General features: G+C 45.3%; 1 protein-coding gene and 1 non-coding gene across 2 annotated transcripts in view; one reads left to right on the plus strand and one right to left on the minus strand.

Moving 5' to 3' along the window:
* CLASP1 (cytoplasmic linker associated protein 1) overlaps window positions 1-17,448 on the minus strand; it is a 171,265-nt gene that overhangs the window by 123,832 nt on the left and 29,985 nt on the right. The window contains exons 3-6 of the mRNA XM_066190250.1: window positions 1,720-1,798; window positions 1,380-1,483; window positions 805-896; window positions 643-718 (exon numbers count right to left, since the gene is read on the minus strand). Of these exons, the coding sequence (XP_066046347.1) occupies window positions 643-718; window positions 805-896; window positions 1,380-1,483; window positions 1,720-1,798 (351 nt within the window). The remainder of the gene's footprint in view (window positions 1-642; window positions 719-804; window positions 897-1,379; window positions 1,484-1,719; window positions 1,799-17,448) is intronic.
* On the plus strand, window positions 3,067-3,183 carry LOC136293588 (U4atac minor spliceosomal RNA). The gene has a single exon (XR_010722192.1). It is a non-coding gene; the product is annotated as a U4atac minor spliceosomal RNA (small nuclear RNA).

Below are 17,448 nucleotides of genomic sequence, written 5' to 3' on the forward strand. Positions count from 1 at the left end.
CCTATGCTGGCAGAACAACCAACAGCATCATTCAAAAACTGCTAGTACACATTACACAATGAGTTTGGACACTATTTCCCCACCTCCCTCTTCTCATTAACCCCACCTACTTGCACCTAATTCCAAACAAGGCAAAAAGCACTTAGGAGCAACAGATTTTATTCCACTTATATTTTCATTTGTGTTGCATCGCTGATTAAAGGTCCTGGTACAGATTGTCCTCACCCCCCATTCAGAAACTGCCTGTACAACTCCTGACAGTGCACATGGTCAGGCTGACTGGCCCCATTTGCCCTCCCTGCCCAGACTGGTTTCTCTCTGAAGGTGAGGGGTGCTGCACTGAGCCCAGAGGGATCCCTGCAGCCTCCCCTGTATTCAGGCTCCAAGGCACAGGAGTTCCCTTCCCACAAAGGTTTCCCTCTTTTGTTCATCTCACCTGCAGATTCATTCTGGTGTTCTGCTGAGCCCTTGGAGTAACTGATAGGCTGGTTTGGACATACTTCAAATCAAAACTCTCCAAAACCAGCTAAGGGTTCTGTGTGCAGAGCATTGCGCAGACCTCACCACCAGCAGCACGATTAGCTCATTTACCAACAAGGCAACTGGCACAACCTTTAGATGTGACTCACAGCAAAAGCTCACCTGGCTGTTTGGATCTCCAAGTAAGTTACATATATGTGGCACTATCTTACTCAGTGTTAAACTCTGAGCTCCAGATCTGGGAATAAAGAACAAAAAGTACCATTATGAATCACAGAGCAAGCTCATGTACACAACACAGGTTTGCAGAAGGTTCTGACTTACGCATTGAGTGTTGCAATAAGGCAGAGGCAAATCCCTTCTCTTGTCCGAAAATTTTTGTGTTTGAATCCTCCCAGCATTCTGTCCCACACGTACTGCAGACAGGAAAGAGAAAAAATGAGATGGGGTAAGAACAGGTTCTGTCTTCCAGCAGACAAACACCACACCATCTCTGGAGCTCAAATATAAACTTTACACCCATCCAAGCAAAATAGGACAAAAAAGGAGCAAGACAGAGTTTTAGATCTGACTAATTCTTTGCTTTGGGCTGACTTCACAGTAACTCCCCACTACCTAAAACAATACTCATACTTATAGAAAGCAAGTACCTTCCAAAAACCTGGAACAATAACTCTTCACATATACCCATCCCATCCTTGGGAAATCCACTGACATTTTCCCATGTGTATTCTATCAGACACTAGCCTTCCTAAGTGAAGCAAACATCTTATAACAAGGTGTAGGGAGATGAAGCCATTTCAGACAGAAAAATGGCAGAGAAAACCTTCTGACAGAAAAAAAGGTTTCCTTTTTTTACATAGTCAGTCACTCATGCTGTGGAGGGCTGTTCAACATACCTGAGGGTTTGCAGCTTGTTCCATGATTTTCAGCAGCAAGGTCTGATCCTGCTCCCTCACTGAGTCCTTAGAATCTCCCAGCCTATCAAGTAAACTTGGCAGCACTAAGGAGAGAAAAAGGGAACATTCAATTCCCTCAGGAAAAGACTGTAACAGCGGCAGAGCCCCTCTGCTCTCCCCCACCAAAGCCCAATGGAGGCACCGGCCCTGTTGCCCCTTCAGCAGAGTCTGAAAACCACCAGGAGCCTCCCAAGTGCTCTCCTGGGAAGACAGCTCTGAGTCCAGCAGCCAGTGCAGGTGCTGACACAATCACGGTGACACTCACACAGAGACCCCTCACCTGTGCCAATCTGGGCCTTGAAGCGATCTTGCAAGCGGGACACCAGTGCAGAGATGATGTCAATCCCCAAGAGAACCACCTGCAAGCACAGAACAGGCAATAAATTAAGAGTGCACGGCAACTGTGATTGCTGCTCAGGGCTAAATTCATATGTATAGATGTGCAAGGTACATGAACCATGTGCATAAACCATGTCAGTATTTGCTGTAACTAGCATTCCTAATTAATGGCAATTATTACAATTATAATTAGAAAATTGCATGCACTAAAGTTGCTTAATTATTTACTGGCAGAAATTAAACCAAAACACTTCTATGACATAACTGGAATTCAAAGAAAGACATCTAGTTTGAGAGAAGCTTTGTGACAGGCTGCAGATCAGAAAACCTGCTCTGATTAACTATGCTTACTTATCAGAAAAAGGTACGTCACATACTGAATATACTGTGTAGCCTCTACGTGAAAGACTTTGCAGAACACTACAGATCATGATCGTGCTGGTGCAAGACATTTCTCCTAAAGTTTTTGGATAAGCACCGAGGTTAATCACGCCCAGAAGTGTTAGGGATACCCAGGCTTCTGAGGTGGTGCCACCAGGGCTGTTCCAACGCAGCCCAGCTCCCCGTATTCACACACAGATGTACATATATAGGCACATCAATACTCCCTCTACATACACACAAGTGTACATATATACACAAAGAACCAAGGCAGTGGTTATGGCCCCAAGCCTGCCAGAGCCCAAGGAGTGTTTGGACACGGCTCTCATACACATATGGGATTGTTGGGGTTTTCCAATGCAAGAGCCAGGAATCACAGTTTGTGATCCTTGGGAGTCACTTCCAGCTCAGGATATTCTATGATACTGTCATGCATACATGTATTTATAGTCCCTGTACATTCACACAAGTGTGTATGCACACATGTATATAGCTATACTCGCTGTACACACACACAGCTGTCTGTACAAAGCCCTGTCTGCACTCCCTGTTCCACGGACAGGGAGCACAGCTATCCCGCAGACACGCGTCACCTGCGCGCTCACCGGAGCCGTGCTCTGCAGTGCCGCGGCCGCTCGGCAGAGGGCGCGCTCCGTCGCCGCTGCCGCTGCGAGGCGGCCCCGCCCTCTATGCAAATCTGCGCCAGCCCGGCGCGGAGCACTCTGGGTAGCAGCGCCGCCGAAGGGCTCGAACCTGGGCCGGAGCCGCCCGGGCGCGCCGGGCCCCGCGCGGTGCGCGCCCCCGAGCCGGGCGTCGGGCAGCGGGCGGGCCGGGGGCGCGCCGCCCCTCGCCGGGACCTCGGCGGGGTTCGCGTTCCGCTACGGGCGGCGCGCCGCAGCCACCATCAACCGTCCTTATCTGGGGGTTGCGCGGCTGCTCAATGAGCGTATGGCGAGAGCAGCCCTGCTAACGCCTTAAGCAACACAGCAGCGCCCGCTCCGTGCGCGGCGCAATTTTTGGAACCTCGCACCGCGGCGTGTGCGCGGCGCGTCCTCAACAACACTCGCCCCGAGCCCGACCGGGCACCCCACGGCGCCTTGTGGGATCTTCGCGGTGCTGCGACCTCTTGGTACCGCTCCTGCAGCCTCCCGGCACCGCTGCCCGGTACCGCTGCCATTGTCCCTCCCCCCTCCATCAACAGCGCTGCTCCCCGCAGAGCCCGAACGGGGCACCCGCGGGGCCGCTCTGCGCTGAGCCCCTCACATTACGTTACTCGCGCACCAGCGGTCAGCCCACAAACCCTCACCTCGTCACATGGATTCACTCCAAATTGGGCTACGTAACACACAGGGAACTATGCGTGGTGTGGCAGGGGAAACAGCCGACTACTCCATGCCAAATCTCCTGTGAAAAAACCTTCCTAGATAGGAACCCATGGATCCTAACTTCTCTCAACATACAACTTCACCTTCTCCAAAGAGCTCCTTGCACTCTTCTCCCCTTTCAGCAACAGACCCTTCAACACCGTCAATTTTTAATTCAACATAATTTATTCATACACTGAAGGAGAATTTTCCCCGTGCTTTTATTAAGCTGTGTTTCGTTTTCACATTCATCACGCACACTGGATTTAATCTACCATTGACAAATGCTCCTCCAGCTACCCTAAGCGCTATCGCTGCCTCTGTCAGCCGGCTCACTGGGAGCCTCCCGGCTGGGGTCCGGGAGCAGAGCCCCAGCAAGAGGGTGGGCTCCAGATCCTCATCTGTGGAGAGATGCTTTTAGGGAAAGTCAATGGGACTCTGAGTGCCAGTCGCCATTCACAGTTGTCTGATCAGAGTCCCATCACGGCAGCATCCTGCACAGAGATAAGTGTGCTGCCTGCAATTACAGAGATGTGCCCCAGGGATAAATTCGATCCCGGGAGAGGAAGGAATCCATCTCTTCTTCAAACTGCCCTCAAGCCAGGAAGAGTGAGGGGAACTCATCACTCAAACATGAAAGGAAACACATGCACAGTGCAAACATACCCTGCAGTTCACCCCCAGGATATGGCCAGGAGGATGAGCTAAACCTTGCACGACTTTTTGCTGTTGTCCTTATAAATTAGCACAATGATTACAGTGGTACTTGGACAGCTATTGAGGAAACAGCAACTGGGGTGAGTAGATGTTATTCTCGACTATGCTGGATTTATTTATCAACCCCAATGTGACACCTGCCTCAGAAGGTCAGAGGCAGAAAGTAGAAATCATGTATGGATTGACAGAGTCAACAGATCGGCTACAGACAGATAACAGACAACCGAGGGCATGGCTGGCAAATGAACAAAGAATTAATTGAATTCCAGCCCTGGCTGCATTGGACTGACTGCACTGAAGAGCCCACCCGTTCACTGCTGGAAAAGTTCCTGAAGCTCTGCCGGAATTAACAGACACCAAGGTCCAGGAGGAACCTCGGGGGCGGTGATGGGCCCTGTCAGCAGCCACCCCACTGCTGTGATCCCAACACAGGCCTCTCCCCAGGGAATCTAAGCTGGCGGGCACAGTTCCACACCAAGGCACAGGAAGGGCAGCTCTCCATCCGAAATTCCAGATAATGCTGCAATGCTGATAACTACAGAGCTATTCCAGACCTCTTTTAGACTCCTATTTACACAGGCCCCCAAAAGAGTAATCTCAGAAGCAGTGACAGCCCTCAGCCTGAGGGTCTGCCTCTTCGTTCATTTGACTCCTGAGGTTCCCCAAGACAGTCAATAAAGCAAGTTGTGCCACGCAGTATTCACCTCATTTGGCATCTGCTGCTGCTTTGTCTTGTCTCAGACTACTGTCTGTAGGTGCCAAGGGCTGTCAGCAAACCTTCTACTGCCCCTCTCCAACTGCCAGGTCATCTCTCCCAGTAAAGAAGTCTCTTGTTCTGTCTCCCAGGATGTAACACAGCCTTTCCCAATACAGACAATACTTTTTTTCAGAGGTCAACAAAAAACAACTCAAAGCATCTGTCCTTTAATATCTGGGTGGTGTTGAAAGACTTGCAGGCAGCTCCCCATATCAGAGAGCAGACAGCCCACCATCATCTGCTCCAGCAGTACATGGTCACCAAGCATGGCGGACAAATCCATCCAGGTTTAAAACAAGACACACCTAAACACACTTCCCTAAAAGGGTAAAGAAGCTGCACAATCTAGCAACAGCTGATTGAGCACGAAGTGACCAGAGAGAATCAGCCTCAGGCTACCCTGATGGCCTGGACAAACTGGGTGGGGAGAAGAGTGACAAGCCCTTCCCTCCATTCACTGCACCATGCCACGGCAGGGACGTGGTGGTGGCTGCAGGAACCTTCATCTCCCCTCTGCAGGGAAACAGCAGTGGGCTGAGCAGTGCATCCCCACAAAGTCCTTGCACACTGCTGGCCTCCTGCTGAACCTTCCATGCCTGGCAGCTTGGGACCTAAATGGGAATGCTGGAGAGATCTTCTACAGCAGCTGTGACAGCAGCTTGCTTCATGCTGCTTCAACATGCTGATTGCCACCACTGGTGACACAGCTTAGCTATTTCACTTTGAAGTCTGTCTGAGAGGGTTTTTTTGGAGAAGGGATGGGAAATGGAAGACAAGACTTCTAAATCTCAATATGAAAAAAAAAGAATTGTTAAGTATTCAACCAGGATTTTTTTGAACAGTTGCTTAGATAATCTTTTGGATTCATAAGCAAAAACATGGAGAAGTGCTTGCATACTCTGAATAAATTTAATATACTTTTGAACAAAAGAAGAACACTTCAGATTACATACTGAGATGTCCAAGGCAAGGACTGATGGCTCACATCACTGCCAGTCTGATCAGTGCTGATCAGTCAGAGAGAGAGCAGTCCTAATTCCTTGTGACATGAAACATCCCTCACAACTGAACTGGGCACGTAAGACCAAGCTGAAGTTGGATGATATTGGCAAATTTAGTTTTGAAGTCAGGTATTTTGAGTCAGCACAGCAGTAACCAAAATCCTGTCAGAGAAACATGGAATCAGCTTCTGAAATGCTGACTGCCCTATCCCACCTGCTTACAACTATAACCACATCCACCCTGGAATAGTCAATCTCCTCCTGCCATTCCAAGAGTTAACATTTCATTTTCCAAGGCAGCATCACATCTGCACTGGAAGATGAGTCCATCTCCTCAGCCCAACAATCCTCACACAGACGCTAAGGTGTTTTTTTGTACATCAATTTGCAAAACCAACACCAGCAAACAAAAAGGCAGCAAGAGTAGCTGTTTTTACTGGCATGAATACAAGCTATGGTCAAAGAGCTGAATGGGGGAAAACTTTAAATATATATTCTTGGGTTCTTTCTCTAGATTGATGAGATACCATCCATTCTGTCACAGACATTATCTTTAAAATCCTCAAATTCCCTGATGGAATTAGGTGAACCAAAACACCAATGAAACCACAAGAATTTGTAAAATAAGCAAAAACCTGGTTATTGAAAAGTTCTTCTTCATTTACAAGCCTGGAAACACACGAACAACTCAATTTAAATTGCTTAGTTCTAGAGTGAAATAAAGTCCAGGGGAACTAAGGTCATTTAAATGTTGGGAGACATTAAGAAAAGGTTGTCAGAAATGATCACTACAGAGATGTATTTTGATCACTACTGTTAGGACAAAAGGGCACCTTTCCTGTGCAAAAGCAAAAAAATTCCAATATCTTCTGGATCCAGTAAAAAAAGCCAACAAAAGCCCCTCAGTTGTCTCTTGATCTAAAAGCCAGAGATTTGGTAGAACCCATGAAAAATTCTAAGCAATTTAAGGAAATGCACCACAGAGCAAAAAGTTACCACTACAAAAACTCCACAAAGACAAACAGGGTGATGCTTAAAAGAACATGAGCACCCTGAAATGCAGACATCTGCTTGCAGAAGAGCTGACAAGTATGTCCCCAGTGAAAGAGCTGGACCAAGTCAGCCCTCAATCACGCTGCTCCCTACCCAGCTTCTGCTCAGGGGAAGCGAAGGGGGAAGTTCCAAGGAATGTAATTCACCCTGTTTTGCAAAGATTCTAAACTGGTCCTTGAGTGGTTGTGTATGATGAGAAGAGGAGCAGCCACTGGACTCTCTCCAAAGGACGGAGGGAAGCACAAGTTGCAGAGTCACTGCTGTACAGTACAGGAGGCTTTTCTACCCTGAGCAAGGTCAAAGCTCCAGACAGCACAGCAGGTAAATCACCACTGACCCAAACTACAGTCTCCTAAGTGTCCAGGGAAGCAGCACTCATGGTAATACAACAGGAGATTTTGCAGTTGAAAGCAGAGTTACCACTTACTTCACATCTCAATTACCCAAACGCTGGAAAAACAGCAGCAGCACCATTGTTTCAGAAAGGTGGTCCTGCTTATGCAGCACCTCACAGCTATGGATACCTGCATGGCAGCGCTCAATGCCTAGTGTCTTCACATGAAACAACACCCAAACAAAACACCTGCACTACCAACTGCTGTTGCCTTTGGTTCCTCACCACAAAGCAGTTAAATATCTTAGTCACAAACACTGCCACTATTCCTACATTTCCATTGCCCCCAGCTGAGCATTTACACTTACAGACAGCTTCTCAGCCAGGAAGGAAAAATTATTATAACTGAGCACTGATGAGAACTTGCCCTGGGATCACCTTGGGATCAGGACCACTACTTCTTTGTAGCTTTGGCAACTAGTTGCATCTCAGAGCTCAAGGCACAATGAAGCTTCATACAATGAGGTCTATTACAGAAAAGCAAAAAGAATATAGCAAGGAAAATAAAAAGACCATTGCATTGTGCTGTTTCGTTTTTTTGTAGGAAAACGGAAACCCTTTATTATGGCAACTAATCAATTGCCAGCACAGCAATGTGCCTTATTAACAGACCAGGCTGCTTTGCCTAATACCATTGCCTTCCCCTCCATTAGCAGCAAAAGGCTGCTACAGTGCACAGAGCAAGTGAGAAATCACACTGGGAACCTGCCTGCAGGCAGAACCGTATTAGCTGGAGCACCTCAAAAGCTCCTAGCACAGAAGCACTGACCCCAACTCCATCTCTAACACTACAGGAATAGAAAAGGTCAGCACATTTTAAAATTGGAACAGAAGTGTTTCTGAGAGATTGGACAGCATCTGGAAAAAAACAAGGCAAGCACACAACCTAGCAGATAATCACCGACAATCTTCTGCTCCCTTAGGGCTCACAAATTGTAGTAACAACTGTGAGGATGTTCAAATATCCAGATACTCGCCTTGATCACCAGTTCCCAAGCTTCTGAACATCTGCACTTCCAGATTACACCATTCAACACCAGCTTTTATGAGGAACAGCAATACTGCAATGCAATGATGACAGGATGCATGGACAGCCTCGTGAGGAGGGCACCAAAGAGGTGCAGACACACCAAAGTCCCACCAGCTGTTGGGAATGTGAAAAAAAGCTGGGGATCAATCAGGGAGGCAGAGCAGCCACTGTAGTGAGGAGTAAGCAGCAGCCGAATTGAGTAGGAGACTTACTCAATGATGACAGCTCTTGCTAGATCACAGTTAATGAAGCTTTGTTCTTGCCTTGTTTGGGAAGAAAGGAATACATGCAATTAAAAATGCAATAGCATTTTCAGTAGCCACAGTCTTTGTAACACTCTGGAAACACCCTAAGACCCAGAGCTTTTCACAGCACTTCCCACCCTACACAGACAGACTGCCTGCTCAGCATGTACCACACAGTCCTACACCTTTGAAAAGTGTCTCCAGACACAACCAGCAACAGCTTAATGGTACAACAGGGAAGAACTCCATTGAGAAAAAAAGAAAGGTTTAAAATGCCTTTGTTAGCCACAGAAAGACACAACAGCCCAGGAAAGTGAAGAGATGGGTGCTAGGTAGAGAAAGGGGTGAGAAGTGGGAAAAAGGAATTCCACAGAGGGAGACACCACAGCCAGAATCCTACTCATACTCTTCTGACCCATTCCGGAGAAAGCCCAGAGAATGACCTTTAAAGGCACAGGTTAAAACACTTTCCAGTCTCTCCTACACCAGTGAGGGGTGCAGCTGTGCTACATCTAACCCAGCATCTACAGCAGCCACAAGATCTAGCACAGCCCATACAGCGTGATGCTTCCCACAGCTTACTGTTCAATAAGGTCAGTGAAGACTGAGAGCTACGGTCTAAGCTGTTGACTGCACCGGTTTCTTCTTTTGCCATTCTCTCTTACTCCCTCTCCAAGCTGCTCTGAACAGCTGGTTTTCAATTCATGTCAAAAAACTTAAAGGGAAAACTTTCAGAGGCTTACCATCAGTGCTATACTCCAGCTAAAACCAGGACCCCAGAAAAAACAGCGCCACAAGAAGAACCAAAGGGGACAGTCCCAGTGCTGACCTGGCTCACCTGAGTGTGCCCATGCAGGTGGAACCAGACCTCACATCAGCAGATATGTACCAGTGCACATCTGCAAGCTGGGCAGCTGCCAGCATACACCCTCTGCTTGAGCTGCTGTGTGACCCTGCAAGGGACAGGGACATTTGAGTGAAGTGACACCACTGGCCAAGGCCTAGCACTCTGCAGACCTTCGTACACAGCTTTTGGCTCAGCAGCTTCGACCACTCTGCAGCCCATGCATGCCTCTTGCAACTATGTCTTAAATCCACCTCTTAGTACAGTTCTTGATCAAGTCAGGCATCATTTTTAATATCTTTTGACTTTTGGCAGTTAAATCTCTCCCAAGACTTTGATCTACCTGGTCTAGGAAACCAATGAAAAAAGATTCTGTCCCTGCCCATTTAAAAGCTAATTCTAGCTTAGAGGGTAATGCTTTCCACATGCTTCAGAACCAAACCACACATGTCACTTAACACAAAGGAAAGAGAAATTATTTAATGTTGATCCCCTTAACTCCTTTTGACCTGTGTGTCTTTCCCTTTGCCTTTTTGGCTGTCATCATTGAGATCTGGAGCAACAGCTGATGCATCACTGTGAGCTCTCACAAGAGAATAAAACATCTGTTTTCCTCCCTCAGACTGAAAACAGACGCCTTTTTAGTTGTGTCCAACAGATACTCAATTATATGACAGCATAGCGAAGCACAATGCATCTAAATCAGGGCACACCCTTGGGCCACATGGGTGCCTGGCATGTGGTCAGGAACCCAAAAAGGCTTTGCAATCTCAGGCAGGCTATCTCTCCACAAGTACCCAGGGTCTGGGACACCTGCACACATCAAGGATAGTTTTCTTGCCTTGGCAATGTCTGCAGAACTGCTCTGGAGCAAACAGCACACGCACCAAGCGCTGTGCAGTCCCACTGCGGCTCAGCTGTGTACTTGTGGCTTTTCTAATAAGCTGTCTGGAAAACCTAATTCCATACAAAAACCACTCCTCATCAACCAACTCATCTGACATTCCAGATCTGAAAGAGGTGATAGTAGTCACCATGGGACAACTCTTCAACAAAACCTGTCTGGAGAGATTTTACTGGCCACTGTAGTTGTGTTAGAAACTTACTGCTATGAAAAACTCCTGCAAGTGGCACCTGGGGAAGCCCAGCCACAGCAGAGCGAGGTGAACAACCTGGCAGTCACTGGTTCAAAATTCAGCTTGAAATTCACATGGATGGCCTGACACTGGTAAGACAGCTCAAGCAGTGCCTGTTCCATGTCTGTTCCTGTGGCTGAAGCAACCCAGTCTCCAGACGTGTTCAACTGCAAGCATTTTACAGACCAAAAAAACCCCCTAAACCAAAGAAACAAACAACCAAACCTCCACCCCCCAACAAATCAAAAACAGAGAAAAAAAAACCCTCAGCCAAACCAAAACAAACACACGCACAAAAAAAAAAAAAAATCGACCACAAACAAGGGAAGAGAAGGGAATTCTGCATCGTGCACTGCTTGAGGGAGCCAACATTTTGCTAAGGGAAAAGAACAAGGCAGCTGACAGCACAAGTGGAAAACCAATTGGAAAATTATAGGGACAAACCACATATATTTTGGCTTCTATATCCAGCTCTAGAAACACATTTAAACAAGTCAGACAAATAGCTCCTATCAATGCTCTAGTGCCGCAGCTACACAAACAAGCATCCCTCACGTTAAGAGGTTTCCACAAATACTTGTGAATTAATAAAAGAAGGTATTAATTAAGTGTTCAACTAAATCATTAGTTCTTGGATTAATTATCTTAAACAGAAGCCTTTAGGAATGAAATAGATCAGAGGAACAGAAGCTGTAAGTGTAACAAAAGAAGCCACGCAGGGTTCAGCACAGGTACACAAAGAGCTGACACCCCGGGGGAGCTCAGCCAGACCAGGGCGGCACCTCCTGGGCAGGCTCTACTCACCTTTCACAACGCCTTTACTACATTTTTCTCCTTCACAACTCTTATCGTTATTTTCAACGTAACAATGGCTAAGCTGGATCGAGTGCTTAAATAACCATTTTTATCATGATTTTAGAAGACTGATGCCTTGTTTTGTCATTATGTTATTTTCCCAGAGGTTTGTTCTCACTGGACACTTGCTAACCAGACCAGCCTTCTTGTTTCTGCTGAACAGGATCAACTATATAATCATGCAAGCAGTTAATTGCACAGCGTATCTCTATAAAATGCAGAAACTTAATTTAATATAACTAAGTAAAAGATATTGTGCCATATTTCAGTGGGAGGAAGGAGATTTTGTGCCCAAACATCACAAAACCTTGAAGCAACACTGAAAAGAAATTTTGAAGAAGAGTAAATGTAGCCTGCAGAATTCGAGTCACACTTCACCTCAGAGAAGAAAGGGAACAACAATTTTCTAGATGTTTCCATAAAACAGGTTTTATGGAAGAAACACTGAAATAATTGCAGTTTGTCAAGACTCACCTGTCCCCTGTGGTCATCACACATACATTCAAAGGTGGATTTACTTACTTATTTTTGTCTCCAAGAGATTTTTAAGGGATTCTAAAGCACAAATTAGATGCCAGCCCTAACTGAAATATGCATCAGCCAGAGAGAAGTACACCTCTAAAAATGTGCCCTCCAAGCCTTTGAAAACCCTTCACTCTACACCATCTCATCTCTTTTTATTCATACAGGTTGGAAGTGATGTAAGCCCTACTGCTCCTGTAACTTCAAAAGTGATTTATTTCCTTTGAGACACATATTCCAAACTGAAATGTCCCATTACTTTTATTTTTTGTTTTAAATAAAGCAACAACTTTCACAGAGATGGGAAAGCATGGTCACTCTTAGAACTCCAAAACCTGATGTCTTGTGAATTCTGAAACAAGACAGACAGAATGCTGGATGTGACGGAGTGCCATTGTTAACCTGACATGAAAAGGATGCCAGACTTCTTCCTCCCATCCCAGTCAGCCTTACTGCACATGCCAAACAGAGTAAAATGAAACAGTAACTCTTTACTTTTAGCATAAGAATGAGCTTAACCAATAAATTCAGGTGAGAAGTTATTTCTGAAGGACGATTAGTTCAACACCATCTCCACCCCAGTGCTCAAATTACATCAGTCAGGCCACATTTCTAGATAAAGCGTTTTGTTTTACTTGATTCTTAACATATAGGTCTTCAGCTGCAACTGACTTAAACTGTTCATTAAAACCTGCGACACTTTTCTATATTCTAGTTAGAGGCAGCCTGCCAATCCAAAAACAGGTTTAATGAGCTTCTGTGTCACCACCTGTAAGACCCTGCTGACAGACTGTGAAACAGAAAAATTTACTTTATTTTTTTAAATCCTTTTCTATGTACAGTAGTATAAGCCAGGCAACAATTTGTAGCCCCCAAAGACTCTTGCTATATGACTGGACCATGACAATCTCGGACTTCAACAGTGTTTCATGCATACCAATAAAGGATCTGCAATATGGATCAGAGAGCAAGACACATACACACACATCAAGTTCAAATACTGCCAGTCATAACAGGAATCCAGTTATTCTTTTCAGCAAAGAAATGGCATTGGGCTTTTGGTTCATTTTTCTAGGAGGTCTTAACTTGACATCATCTGATAAAAGTATAAAAACTTCAAAGTCACACAGAAATAGGCTTCAATTACTATTTCGCTATCAGTCTGTCAGTGGCAAAGTGATTCAGGAAGGAGGAGGGATTGCTGCTGGCAAGTCTCTTGCAGTCTATGGCACAGAGGCTATTTCAGCTGAATTAGAGATTGAGTTTCACAGATAGTAACTATGTCAGGCTGGAGAACATAATTTAGAGGATTTAAAATACAACAATGCCCAAGGATAACACGAAGAAACATAATATGCTTTCCAGATAACACTGCTTGTAGTACAGGTTAGAGATCAAGTGGCTGCTTTTTCTTAAGAACAGACATTGTAAGAGAAGTCAAGCAGATAAGTTGCTAAGTCTTCCACAAAATCAACACCACAAACTGATTCAGAAGCAGATGCAGCTACAGTTATGCCTCTTCTTGTCCTTCATCCTTTTCCTCCTGTAGGTTAATAGCACTTTCCTGCACTAGAGCAAGACAGGAAATACAAGGTAGTGTTTTTCATGAGTTTTCATATCCTCCTCTGGAACTACAGAGCATTATTACTATCATAAACCTGTCACACTGAGCTCTAGCAGTACTGTATGTTGGAAAGAAGTATTATTTGGCTTCTTCATACACATCTGCCTGCAGTGTTGGGACTGTGCCAGCATGCAGTCCAGTAACAAATGTAGTTCAGTCTAAGATCTATTGATGCAGGAAAAAGATATCCATGCAGACCTACTCATATACTGACATCACCATTTAAAGAGATTTCTCCTCCATCTTTCAAACGATTGGGGATTTGAGTGTGCACATGTACATTCTGTTCCTCATCTCCAAATTCACACATCAAAAAAGATGCCACAACCACAAAGCAACACTGAGACAAAGCACAGATTCTTTACTAACGCTTTCTTAAAAAAACCAACCAACCAAACAAAAAACTCCACAAAAACAACAACAAAAAGAAAACTTCAAGAGATATGCAGCCCCTGCAGTGGTTTCTGCTGCATCTTGACATTTTCATCACCCAAAAGTGAGGAATTTGGATTAGCTGCTACAGGCCAGATTCTGACCCATCAAGACTAGCACAGAACCAGAACCTTGAGCCAGCTGTCTGCATTCACATTCTCTCCAGAAAAAGGGCAGGGAAATCAGCCATCACTGAAAATTCCTCTCCTTTTGATGACTTAATTCAGAGTCACCCAAATTCTATTAGGTAGGGAAGAAAACAATTCCAGAAACAGATTTTTAGCTACTAAGCTACTTCGGTCTACTAGGGAGATCACATGCTCTTTAAAGAGTTACCCAATTATGTGCTGACCTTACATGGGCTTTGATGGTTTCTTTAAGTGACTCATTAAATAATCCAAGATAGTGAAAACTTTATTTTGCAAGACAGGTTAATGTAGTTACATTACTTTTCCATAAAATTCTTCTTGATCACTTGATAATTAGGACTAGGAGTCAAGATACGGCAGCATTAACACTTCCCTTTTATCACTTCTCTCCAGCAAGAAATACAAGGTCCTAGGAAAAATACCCATGGAAAGCAATGCCAAACTCCTCCTTAGGAGGGTTTGAGAAGGCATGTAACACCAATCAACACCATCACTGGTTTTCTCATTCCTTTCACCTGTACAAAGCAGCATGCAGGCAAACAGCACCCTTCCAGCCTACACCGTCTCTGCAAGAACTCAGAGAAATTCTCTGACTTTACAGAAAGGAACTGGTGCGCTCCCAGTTGACTCTAGGCACCACAAAACAGAGCTGCAGCAGAGGCAGGATGGGTCTCCCAAGTCTGCCCTCCAAAGCCTTTGGTCAGGGCCTCTTCCCCCACACAGGTGATGTGGGTCTGGCCACAGCTGCCTCCCTGCCACACTGAGCAAAGGGCAAGCCCCACTCCAGCCGTGCTCAGCATGGAGCTGACAGACATAGCTGTCCCTCCTCACCGAGTTAGAAAAGAGCAGCACAAGTCAAACCAGTTTTCTGCTCACAAAAATAGCAGCTCAAGAACTTCTTCTGAGGCAAGCCGAAAAGCCATTGCTTGCTTTTTGCAAGCCCTCACTAGAGCAGCACACTGCAGCGCAGGCACAGTGCATGTGAAAGGCATACTCTTCCTCAGGCTGAAGAGCTAACCAGGGAGCTCCACCAAGGAATGGACAGGAAAGACTACGAGCATTAAACAGACACAGTCACAAACTAAAGCACCATTAACACCACACATCACTTCTGCCATGTACATCAGATGACTGTAAGACACTCTGTAAGCATGGTGACCACCAAGGGAAACTACAGCCCAGCTGACTGGTACAGGACATTTCTGCTGCAGCCTCCAACACAGTTTCTCTTCTCTGCTGTTGCTTTTCAGGCTGTACACGCGAGTTCATCCAGGAGACTGACCTGAACCCTCTGTCTCCACGGGCAAAATTCTCCATGCACAAAGATCAATACTACCTTTTCTACAGGTCCCCTTCCCAGAAATGCCCTTAATTCATATCATCACATTTTTGATCACAGCTGAAGTTCCTAGTCAGAGTGACACATCAACATTGTGACCCACTTGTCTGCCACAGCAAGAAAGCCTCACAACAGTCTCTTCTTGGTATGACTGTAGCTGCACTCACCCCATCTGCCAGCGTGCTCTTTTCCCTGCCACATGCTGTGCCTTCCCAGAGATTACAAAAACTATCTCTGCCCACCACAATTCCTTTAAAGCTTCAGCCCACATCTCCCCTCAGCTCTTTGTTAATGACACTACTACAGAACTGGAGCTGGAAACCAGAGCAGCTACCATAAAATAGCTAAAGATTTCCTTTAGATCTGCATTAAATAATGAAGATGTTACACTTCCAAGGACACATGACCCCTCAATGAAAGGGAGGCGAAAGCAAGGCCTTTACCTTTGAGCACACCTACTTACAGGCAGAGAAGTGCTGTTCTCTACCCTTCAATTATTTAGCACCTTTCTGGTGGTGTGCTCTCCTCCCAGAATCCCACCAGATCCAGCAGCACAGACAAAGCCCTGCCAATACACTGCAGAACAAGGCACAAACCACCAGCCTCATTTGGCACACGTTAACAATTGTAGTGAAAAACCACACTGAAGAGATTTTGCTTGCATGGACTTGAACAAAGGTGGTGATCATCTTTTCCCATATCCTCCAGGAGAAGGATAAAGAGAAATCCTTTTAGATTAGCTACAAAGAAAATTAAACATGCAGAGCAGAGGGGCACTGGAGCAGACTAATTCGGGAGACTGTGAAATCTTCAAAGGATGTATTTTAAGCATAGGTTGGATAAATATCTGACAGAAGACATCCGGGCACATTCATTTGTCTTCTGTGAACAATAAACTGGATTTGACTATTTCCTGAAGTCCCTGATATTACAATACTTACAGAGCCTCAAAAATTCCTCCTTGCCATTAGAAACACATTATCAGCAATGTAAATTATTAGTTAGTATGCATCCTTTATGAACAATAAAAGGCAGAGTGATAGACTCTTACTAGCAATCCTCTGTAGAAATACACGACACTGGCTAATAAAAGTTATTCCCCAGGGTGAGGTTGACACCCTGGTTAATAAAACTCTCCAATACTGGCTTAAATCAAGATTAATGTACAATCAGTCATGAAGTACAGAAAGGCTGTGCTGAACCTTAGGCTCCTTCTCCTATGTCTGAAATTCAAACTATATCCATCTTTTCTTCCCCCTGCAGGATCCTTAGAAAATTCTACACCAATGATGCCAACTTAAAAGTATACAGAAATACAATTTTCTTCTTGACAAAACTTACTTTGAGCCAAGCTTTGAGAAACATGGACCATGTACATAATGAGATTTCTTGGAATAATATATTAGAGAAGGGCTCACTAAGAGAACATGAAAGAGCTTCCTCCTCACTGCAAGTAAGATACAAGGAAACATTTGGATTCTATCATGCTGAGCTCCTCCAAGACCCAGTGAAACTCCTCATATTTGGGGCATTCACTATTCAACAGCAATCAATAGGTCTTAAACTTCTGGCTCTTCAGAACAACTTTCTAATCACTCATATACTTAACTTGGCAAAACACACATGCTGGACTCTGCATGAAAAGGAAACAACCTTAGCATATTCAGCATGCTCTGTCTTGGGTTCCATATCAGTATGACTCAGTTGTGCTGCTTTTCAAGACCTGCTACCAATGCCAGAATAACACACAGACCTGCCCTTTCCCAATTAAATCAAACTCATTTATGCCACACTAAGTGAGTTAAACCTTGTAAAAAAGTCTCCAGG

The sequence above is a fragment of the Chamaea fasciata genome, unplaced genomic scaffold (genome assembly GCF_029207755.1).
Source record: "Chamaea fasciata isolate MVZ Bird 193981 ecotype frontalis unplaced genomic scaffold, bChaFas1.0.hap1 SCAF_8, whole genome shotgun sequence".
Taxonomy (NCBI): domain Eukaryota; kingdom Metazoa; phylum Chordata; class Aves; order Passeriformes; family Sylviidae; genus Chamaea; species Chamaea fasciata.